This window comes from Puntigrus tetrazona, chromosome 12 (genome assembly GCF_018831695.1).
Source record: "Puntigrus tetrazona isolate hp1 chromosome 12, ASM1883169v1, whole genome shotgun sequence".
Classification (NCBI taxonomy): domain Eukaryota; kingdom Metazoa; phylum Chordata; class Actinopteri; order Cypriniformes; family Cyprinidae; genus Puntigrus; species Puntigrus tetrazona.
The window spans coordinates 16,065,219-16,076,593 of record NC_056710.1 but is presented as its reverse complement, the minus strand read 5'-3'; the positions used below and the strand labels follow the sequence as shown (position 1 = coordinate 16,076,593).

Genomic DNA, 11,375 nt, shown 5'->3' with positions numbered 1-11,375 from the left:
CGTAATACATATACTCGCTAGTATCAGTCTAGCGTTTCATACAGGAGCCTGTTTTCACAATAGAAACGCTAACTATCCTCTCGGTTTTATGGTATGAAACGTGATTTGGGATGCGTCTAGTTTCTAGACTGTCTCTCATCAAGATCACCCCGGCTGCCTTCTTGGATGTCTTCCCTGCAGCCGTCCTGACCCTGTATCAAATGTTAAGCGCTGCCGGTAAAATCTAGATGCTGAATCCATAGGTAATACGATAAGCATTTTCTCCTCACATTGAGAACATTGTGTGCTGGGTATTTAAGGAGATAGAAGACATGAAAACCTGTCCTTGAGACACAAGTGTCCTTTCTACAACAACAGTGAATATAATGTTTGCGGCTGTTTGTTATTCTATTCCCAAAAGGACATTTGGCGCATTAAATGAATGAGTAGGTGTTACGGATGTATCAATTTTCCTCATTTCCACCCACTTGGCGAAATTATGTAACGTATCTTATGTAAATTGCAGAACTAGTTCGCAATCTGTCGGCCCGTGTGGAGATGAAGCTTTACTGTAACAACTCTTACGCAGGGAGAAGTTGATTTGATACTGCACCTGTCAGAGACGTTTTCAAGACTATCAAAGTTTGTGTGCGCTCAAACACACACGTTTAACAGTGAACGAAAGCGGGAAGCATACGTTGCACTGGCAGCTAACTGAAATAAGTTGAAGCGCTAAAATTATGAAGACTGCACTAAAACTGAAATCAAAAAAAAAAAAATTGAAATGTAAAATATAACAATGAAAAAAAAACAATAAATCAAATTAATATAAATGATACTGTAATAACACTGGTATATATAAATGATAGAATGGTGAAAATGGATTTGTCTTTATTAAAAATATTTCTTTCATTTGTCCATGAGCAAATATTTAATATTTGAAAGACATATTTCATATTGCACATTGACAAATAAAAGTGACGTGATCATATTAATTTGAAACATTTTTATACTGAAACTATGTATATATTATTTATATTTATTATATAATAAATATAAATATTCATATTTAAATAATTGTATCATTTTAACTAATTAATATACATATTGTGTATTGTAGGCCTATATATTACAATTTGTGATTAGTATAAAAATTAAAATAAAATATAAATTGTATTTTGGCAACCTTATGACAGCTTAATCAAAATATATATCCACATATAAATAATAATCTGAATTTTCTTCTACACAAACTATATATATATATATATATATATATATATATATATATATATATATATATATATATATATATATATATATATATATATATACTTATATATATTAAATATCCTCAGGCGATATTTTAGCATTAAACCTCAAAGTAATTCCAGCTGAAACTGGATCTTCTTTTACAAATAGATTTGCATCATCACAAATTATTCAGTCAGTATTCAGTCACTTTCCCGAGCAGGTTTACAAAGAACTAGCTGTTCTCATCCAGAGAGAGGCTTTAAAAGAGATCCACGAAACTGGTTATCTGGTTTATGGAGTCATCACAGTGCTCATTCATCCCGGTCCGCCCATTAAACAACTCACACGCTCTGTTTTATACCATCTCCATTCTTATCCACAGAACTTCAAAAAGGCCGGCCCTTGGTACATAAGTTACGTATCTCTTTTTCCCCTTTTATAACATAAAGTTCAACCTATATAGAATAACAAAGGTGTAAAATTGAACCACACTGGGCATGTCATGTTTGCTGAGTTTCTTAGGAGTCTGTTAAACCGGTTGTTGTGAAACATACAAACTCAGTAAATCCAGAATGAATCCATCTGCAAACTTTAGTTCACCTCACAGGTTCTCACCCTGCAGGGACTCATTTATAAAGCGCTGCCTTCAAGCTGAAAGAACATGAATGAATAGATTTTGCTGCTCCGTGTTTTTAAGTATTTTTAAAGTGATATTTATGGCAGCAGCGGTGCTAAATTAGTCTTCGGTCAACATTAACTGAACGTAAGCAGTGACTAAACAAATATGTTGTTTTCAGGCTAAAACATTAAGTACCTTTTGGTCGCAGTGGCTTTAAAAATCACGATATCTAAGTCTATCTATATTTCGGTTTAAGTACTAACATGTACCTTTAAGGTATTAATATATACATTTTTTTAGGGGTGAAGGATTTACCTTTCTTTTTACCTATCTTTGTACCATTTTTTGAAAGTGTTAACGCATATTGTTGATATTATTTTGAATTACTCAATTTCATTTTATTTTTACATTTATTTTTTTTTATTTGTCCGTTTGTTTGTTTTTTGACATAGGATGGAATGGCACGGTATGTCTGCATCCGAACAAAACGGCTTTATTAAATCAAGACCGTGTCCTACTTCTTTTCAGTAATCTGTTAAACTCAAAATACCGGTATCATTAAAATCCGTATAAATGGTACGCCAAAAAAAATAATAAACTCGTGGTACTGATACGCCAAAAAACGGACTTTGGCGTGTATGTGGCACTCACGTGTTTACGTGCATATAAGACGCAGTCTTAGCGTACAAATGACACGCATATACCCAACGGCCCTAATCTCGCGTAGCACAAGTATTTATACCACGAGATTTCATTTTTATTTTGCGTACTGTTTTTTTGCTAAAGACAAGATCTATAGCTGGAGATCGTAAGGCTAGTATGAACTCTAATGAGGAAGTTTAAAGCTCCGAGGTATACAACAGCATGTTCTGCTGGTCTAATAATATCTTTGTTATAGCCTTTTAATCATAAGGCTGACTGCTGTGCTGTAGCACTAAATCATTTTCTGAAGATTATAATATACTGCTAAATTACATACTGTCTTATTCACAGTGAACTCACTTCATAAACGATGACTGCAACGATCAATGAAAACTAGCTAAAGAGCATAAGAAAACGCACAATATAGCATTTCTATGACTTTCCAAAAGAAGGGAAAAAATGTAAAAGATTTCAGTGATCATGCAAAAAAATGCACATTCATTTTTTAAGCAAACACATTTTTTATTTATTAACTATAGAAACAAACATACCCTTTGCTGCATATTCTATAGATAAATGGTGTAATTTGTCTCTTAATCTCCAATAACTCCAAGGAAGGGGCCTCAAACAGATTTTAGAGGGAATACCAAAATTCCCACAAGAGCTGACTGTGTCTTCATTTGGCCTTAATTGGACTCCTAGGCCTTGTTTGCCTGGATGCCCCTGCTGGGATTCAATTTGTTGTACCTTGTGACTTTTCACGACACAAAACAGCCTCATGACACAGGAAGTTGTGGTGCAATTATTATCAGCCATGACTCCACGAGCTCACACCCTAAGACGAGCTCGATATACGACTGCAGCATTTTTTCCGTCATGTCAGAGTTAAACGTCCGTTTGTACAGGCCTATACGTTCGCATGAGGAAAAATACATCAGTAGCGCTGTTTCCATATTCATTCCATACCACTGCTGGACGAGATAGAAGAGCAGCGCAACCTGTCACAAAGGTGTCATTCTGTGTCCGTCTCAGCCCGCCTGTTGGGAAAGGAGAGGAACAGTGTCTTCTTTGTGCGAGCTGGACAAAGCTGGACCTGTGTGAAAGCAGGTTAATGTTCCTCTAAATGTTTGGAAGCCAAGGACATCTGAAGGACCCTCGCTCGCACACACACCCGAACCCACCTCTGGATACCGCACCTCGACTGACAGAGAACAAAACACCAACGCTCAACAAAACAACACACAGTCTGAGCCAATTAAAACAACGTCAGCGTGCACTATTAGAACAGAAGGCGGCACAGAGCCGTTCGGTTTGCAGGAAAAGATCTCAATATGGGTGGGTGCTATAACGGCCCAAGCGTGTGGAGAGCTATAAATAACACACTCACGGTGCAGACAATGTTCAACTTCTCAGAATTACTGAAGAACTGTTGACACACGGAGAAGCGCGTGTAGGTGGGTGGCAGAAAGTGTAATGACTTAGCAGTGAAACAGGACGCCACGCGCAAGGAAAAGAGTCTCAGAGGGATCCAGGTGTTTGTCCATGCGCTGCCGCACATCAGCAGGTGTATTAGTCCTGAAAGAGTAAAAACGCTTCTCGCCAGACAATAAAAGAGCGGATGCTGTGCATATTATAGTTATGTAATATTTTTAAAAACGTGTATGGTAGTTACATAACCCCTAGACCTCACTTATTTTGAAAAAAGCCTGGAAATTTCAGATTTGACAATATGGAGGATCAGAAAAGTCTCTGATTTCATCAAAAATATCTTAATTAGAGTTAAAAATGAATGAAGGTCTTACATGGTTGAAACAATACGAGTATGAGAAATTACTTCTACACTTTTCATTTTTGTGTGAACTAACCCTTTGAAGTTCTTTGGATATAACTTGTCCAAGGCATATGTCAGTCCCACAAAATAACAGCAGGCTCTGGTCAGGTAGATCTTCAGCGCGTCCGCTGCTAACTCCTCTTGATCACAAATAGATGGTTCAGAAACATCCTGAAAAAACAATAACGGGTTATAGCTGATATTCAAGAGATATATGGTTCATATCACCTGGAGAAGCAGACTGGGAAAACAGAAACTTTTATGTAGATTTAAAGTTGCAGAGCTGTATTAACCGTATTTTATGTAAATATTTGGTGGTTTGTCACCATAACTCTAGAAATGCTTGCCCCTTTGATTATTAATAGTTATCTGTCTAGATTGAATTTGCCGCTTCTTACCAACGGCTTCTTCACTGAAGCTTTGCTTCCAAATATTTCAACTCAGATTTAATGTATAATTATTGACTTTTGTGGCGTTTTTACAAGGTTTTATGTGTGATTATTTACATTTGTGGTTGTTACATGGCAAGTGACTGCATAATAAAGACTCATTTTTATAGTTGTTGACCACAAAAAGAAGTGCGTCAGTCTTATACAACAGCCCTCAGCTTCACGTCGGGCTTTATTCTGAGATAACAACCTGCTAACTGTGCATTATCCCTTACTTGATAACTCACTACATACCTGTATTTTTAGGAGTCTTAGGGTGGTTTAGACTTTCTTTCTTGTCGTTATTCTTACTCTTATTCTTAAACATTAGGGCATGTGAATAATATAATTTATCAGTTCAATAATTTTATATATATATATATATATATATATATATATATATATATATATATATATATATATATATATAGATAGATAGATAGATAGATAGATAGATAGATAGATAGATATTTTTTTATGAATTATTATTTTTTTTTTTTACAGTTTTTAACCACAAAGAGAAGTACTTTATTGGGCTCAGCTGTTCAAAAGCAATAAAAATATATTTTTATATAAATATTTTTATAGAAGAGTAATTGACAACACCACATGGTACAAATTTTGAATGTGGAAATGTAAAAAAAAAAAAATTGCATGAAATGATCAATGAAATACCTGACAATAACGAATCATTTTTGTTTTCATAGCAGTTTCTAGCACAGGCTGAGCAGGAAGGCATTAGAGGGTCAGGAATGTGCAGACCTTGTCAGAAAATATGCCAGGGCTTATTGTGCTGCAAAGAGCATTTCTATCACGGGGATTAATGTATTTAAAATGTCCCAGACTGATTTGGGGCTGAATGAAAGAGACGCTTATGTATTAGTAGCTGCGTGTGACTCTGTTTGTTAAAACTTGTTTTCACATTCGTGTGAATCTGAAACACGTCCAACCATTTTGCCCTAGGTAGAATACACTCCTGTCATAGCAACGCGTATAAGAATAATCCAGCAGCTAGCTGTGTGTGTGTTTTTATCCGCATGCGCTCGTTTGCACGTGTATAGGGCTTTCTTGTGTGTGTGTGTGTGTGTGTGTGTATGTCTGTGTGTGTGTGTTTGAAAGCATGTTCAAGGACCTTTCCTCTTCTGGAACTGTGGACATACTCAAATGCCAAGCATAGTTACTCATTCACACAGTCAGAGAAGCTTAATAGTGAGGGTTCAGTCCAGACAGCAGTCCATAGGCATAAAAAAGCTTAGTTTCCATAACACCCTTGCTGATTTACATACTTTATTTCCTTACTCAGTGATATCTATTGTCTATATGAATAACAAGTCATAAATGAACTCCATTGGCAAGCATATTTAGAACACAAAACATTTATCAGAAACGCATCCTCCATTGATAGAGTCCCAGTTGTCCTCTTACTTCAAAATCCAGCAACATATTTGTTTAGTTTTATCTTAATAAAAGCACTTATACTGTGCAGATTTCTCTCCTGATTCAGGCGAGACATCATTCAACAAGAGAAAACAATATTATGTTATTTTTTTTCTTACAAGCATGCAGTTTTTCCCTTCACAGGACATTATTCAGTGGACCGGCGTTGTGTGGATTATTGTGGCATTTTTATCCGCTGTTTAGACTTTCTGGCGGCACCCATTCACTGCAGCCTAACTATAATAAGATCCAGTCCAGTGTGGAAACACCTGTTTGTGCTATCACAAAAGAGTTTCTCTATTCAAGCCACACCAATCTTTGCTCTGATAATGTTGCTTTCAGACCCACCTATGATTTTTGAGACCATGGTTTCCAAGACTGTCCCAATGATAACGGTATCACTGAAGACAGGTGTGTTTTGGTATGACATATCGTTGCACAATTTATAAGTTTAACTTGTTGAGCCTGTTTTATTATTACTTTTGATATCGCATTGTTCACTGCTAACAAAACATGAATACGCTTGCCCTGCGAACTGGAAAATTCTTCCCTTTTAAGTAAAAATATTCTCAGCTAACCATGGCATGCCTTGTTTTTCGAGACTTAATCACAGGGAAGCCAAGCCTAGTTTTCTCCAAAGAGTAAAACAGGTTTTATTTATGGGAACGCTTGATTCTGAGTCATCAGTATCGGTTATCCGAAAGATGCAAATATCCTAAATCAGCATTGTTTTATTGTTTTATGAAGCAGTGCGTGTAAAACAACATGTAAATGCTGAAAATTAATAGTTTCCGTACATGCAGAATTTATGCAGGTCTCAGGGGTGCTGTGTGTTCTGTTTCTATGGACGTGCCTCTAAAACACACAGTCCTGAGGGAATGACTGGATAATTACACGCATCACTGATAATTCATAATCTGGCTGACCATAAAAGCTGTACACGTTTTTTAAAGATCATTTTAATATGTTTAAAGCTAATGTTTTTAATGAAAGCAATTTAGTCTGTTATAAATACGCCCAGTTTCACAGACAGGGAGGTTAAACCAGGATTAGGCCATAGTTCAATTAGGACATTTAAGTAGCTTTTATAAATATGTCTTAGAAATAAAAAACAATACTGGTGTGCATCTTGAGGCAAATGAATGCATATGACATCTTTTAAGATCATTCAAGCGCAAGTTTCTTTTAGCAAAAATAGCCTAGACATGCATTTTAACCTGTGACTAGGCTAAAGCCTAACTACTATAATTTCATAATAATAATAATGTAGAGAAAACTAACCAGCAGAAGTTACATAAAACTGCATTTTTTTAATTTATGAATGTTGTAATAATAATATTTTTTCGTATTATTGGATACATTAATTATTAGTAGTAGTAGTAGTAGCATTAGTAGCAACTATATTAAGTACATTTCGTGGTATTTTGATTCCTATCTGACCTTCTAGACATCTTGTGTGTGTGGCGATGGCGCCATCACCGATTTTCCATGACAAATATAGGATTATGGTCCATTACTGACATCTACTGGATATAATTTTTAGTGCTTTTCGTTTTGCGTTCCCTACAAACCCCGCCTCCTAAGCGCTCTCTCAAAGTTTAATTGGCTCAAAGAATGTTCTTTCTTCGCTCTGATTGGCTCGCCGCATTCACCCTAGCCGTCACACACCACAGAGGTCACACATGATTCCAATATGGACGCCTCCAGTTGAAAACGTTCACCGCTATGCGATTTTAAAAACAATGTTTTTTATTTATATGGAAAACATGCCAATTCCCGAAGAGACTGTTTGAGCTGTCGTCTTCTTCTGCGATGCCTTCACTCAATGTTGTGTCATGTTTCCAGAGGGTGGGTGTGAAAATTCATATAGCTATAATGTGATATGCACCAACACTGAAAAGTTTTGGTCAGACTTGTTTGTCCATTCTGGTTTTGTAAGTGACTTTTCTTTTTGCTATAAGAACGATTTATTTGGTTTGTTTGACCATTTAAAAAAAATAATTAGGGGAAATATTACATAATCAGTTTATGTTTTCTGTTAGCTAGATTGTACAAGGTTACTGGCTCTAAACTTCTATTTTCTTCTTCTTTTTTAAGTTGATTTAGATAAATGTGGAAGCTGTCCAAAGTTCTACTGATTTAAAAGCTATGAAAACTATCTCTGTATTTATCCTTTGTGTCTTAATGTAATTGTATAACGTTATTTTTAGTTAACCCTTGCAAGGCTGCTTTTTTTTTTTTTGCAGGGTTATATTTGTAATAATACTGTCTTATTATGTAAAAAAAAAAAAAAAAAAGATTTATTTATTTATTGATATTGACAAAGGTACAGTCTTAAATATGATAACTTGAATTTTTATTTTTTAAATATATTTTAACATGCAGTTTGGATATCTGGAATTTTAAATGTATCAATAAATTATTTTGTCGAAATGTATATATTTTTGCATATGCATGCAAAATATATATAAAAATGGTTACGCATATTAACATTTTATAGATATAGTTTCTGAACGTTTTAGCATTAGCAATTTAGTCAAACACATTTGAAACAAATTAATAATAAAATAATCTAAAAAAAAGCTAGCAAGTTGAATTTAGCAGTTTAGATATTGCGTTGTGAAAATTAGAAAAGGCTGTTAAAATATAAACATGTGAATTCCTTCATAAACTGCATTACTCTATTTTTCTTTTTACAGCTGCACACCTGCTTTACGGCTCTCTTCAAATGCAGACCCCATCACTGGACTGTGTTTTCTCAGAGCAGATCTTTGCGCTGCACTGCTTGTGAGCTGCAGTGTTCAAGCCCAGACTCTTCTTCCACCATCAACGGAGTAAACCAGACACAGACTGCCCCAGAACCTGCAGACGAGGTTCCCCCATCTCCCCCCAGCCACTGCTGCATGAGCGGCTGCCATAACTGTGTGTGGATCGAACATGCTGAAAAACTGCTGAAATATTACAGCGATGGTGGAGACAGAGCTCTGGAGGCCATTGAGGAGAATGTCCTCGATGACAACCTGAAGGCTTATCTTAAAATGGAGATCAAGTTACTGAAGAAAAAATCTTGATTACAGATTTACTGAGATTCATGTGTTTCATAGCAGAAACTTTTGCATCTTTTTAATGGGTGAGTCTATCAAAAACACATCCCCGTCATATTTCATCCCTAAATCAAAAGGAAAAATATATATGTATATTGCACAAAGACTAAATCTCATCTCAATGACATTTTGTTTTCCCAAGTAGATGCAGATGTTTTATTTCTGAGGGTTTTTTGTCCTATAGTTTCGAAAGCAACAATCTGGTGAGATTTTTTAGTACTGTATTCTTAACAGAATACAGTAAGCACATTTTATAATGGAAATATACATATGAAAATATTATGAATGTTCAGTATTACAGGTTTACAGTCTACACCAATGATAAGACTTTAAAAAAAACATGTTTTTTAATGTCTTGAAAACGATGTTAAATGTTGTGGATGGTAAGTTTTTACATTTTGCATATTAAAGGTGAGTACAATTTCTTATTTATTACTTATTTAATGTGATCTGTGTAGTAAGTTATTTCTGAAGGGGGGGAAATTGTTTGCAATTTTTTTTGTAAATGTTCCAAAATATTTTTGGAAATATGAAAATAAGTATTGTTTCTTTGATACATGATTTTTTGATTTTAATGACTGCTCTTGTGCTCACCGTTTGTTTGAGGCATTTATTTATTAAAGTTATATGCACATATATATATAATAGAAATATTATGGCATGTTATTACAGTGTTTGATATGTAATTTATTTTTATATTTGTTTTTGTAATTAATACATGAAAATATTACTCCAGTCTTCAGTGTCAAGTGGTCATTTCAATAGGGTTCGGTGCTCATCTTCACATTTATTGTTATTATCAACCGTTATGATGCTGAATATGTTTGAAGAAATGTTTTATGTTATAATGTTATATGTTTTATTTCAGGATTCCTAATTAGTAAGAAGAACAGCATTTATTTAAAACCGAAATCACTGGTATGATTTAAGAATCATGCTATATGTGGAATGTTTTTTAGCATTTATTCCACATAAAAATGAAATTATATAATTGTCATGACATACGAATGTTTAAATACTCTTGTTTTGATCATGTGATTCCTCCTTGAGCATCAGTGCCTGCTTGTAACCTTTAAGACAACATTGCAACGTAATCAGAAAAAAAAAATCACTGAGCAGGATGGTACAATATTTAAAACCAAAGAATCTAAGCAAAATATTTCAGTTGCTATTTTCCCTTTGTCAGTAGTGCATGTGTGTCAATACGCTTCCGTGGAGAAGAACTGAATAGACAGAAAGTCTTCACGTTGACTTAGTAAACGTCAGTCTCTATATATAGATTCATATCTCGATTCTTCTAACCAACAACTACCCAAATGCTGATTATATTGATTGAGGGTCATACTGTTTCCCTCTATGATCAGCTCTTGCGGCATTAGAACCCACATTGGCTGGCTCTGAATACTCATCAGGGTTGCCTAGCAGCATAGCAGCATTGATCATGGCATTGGCCGGCACTTGTATGAGCGGTTTCTTTGACGACAGCCATCCTGATCTGAGTACCTGTGAGTCAGCACACGAGGGCTTGATGCCGCGTGCCGTGATCCAGCTGCTAGAAGGATTTGTGATGAATGACGTGAATAGTGGTTAGATATTCTGAGGACGAGATGTACAGAAGAGAATGTGACACAGATTCATGGAGGTCATTAATGACACTGATGTTTGAAATGTTTTCTTCCTCTTTGACTTTGAGGAGAATTGAGCACACAAGAATAAAACAGTTTCTCTGTTATATGTATATACTATGTGTCTGTATTATATTATATTATTAATGTGCATTATATTATACTGAATTTAAAATTTTTAATGTGAAAAAAACTAATAATACTACATATTATAATAATATATTAATTATATTTTTATTTGTATACACACACACACACACAATTATTTGAAAATCTGGAATCTGAGGGCTCAAAAAAAAAAAAAAAAAAAAAGTTGAGAAAATCGCTTTTAGAGTTGAGTACTTACCCGTGCATATTACAAATCAAATTTTCATATATTGATGCATTTTGAAATTTTATGGTAGAAAAATTAAACCAGTCTCTTCATTCCACGATCTTTACTTCAAATACTAATGA

The 11,375-nt window shown here is 34.8% G+C and overlaps 1 protein-coding gene across 1 annotated transcript; it reads left to right on the top strand.

Annotated features, from left to right (window-relative positions):
- Positions 1–7,871: 7,871 nt before the first annotated feature.
- oxld1 (oxidoreductase-like domain containing 1) lies at positions 7,872–11,040 on the top strand. Its single transcript, XM_043253223.1, has 2 exons — positions 7,872–8,038; positions 8,890–11,040. The coding sequence occupies exons 1-2, from the start codon at positions 8,003–8,005 to the stop codon at positions 9,259–9,261; spliced, it is 408 nt and encodes a 135-aa protein (XP_043109158.1). The 5' UTR covers positions 7,872–8,002; the 3' UTR covers positions 9,262–11,040.
- Positions 11,041–11,375: the final 335 nt, after the last annotated feature.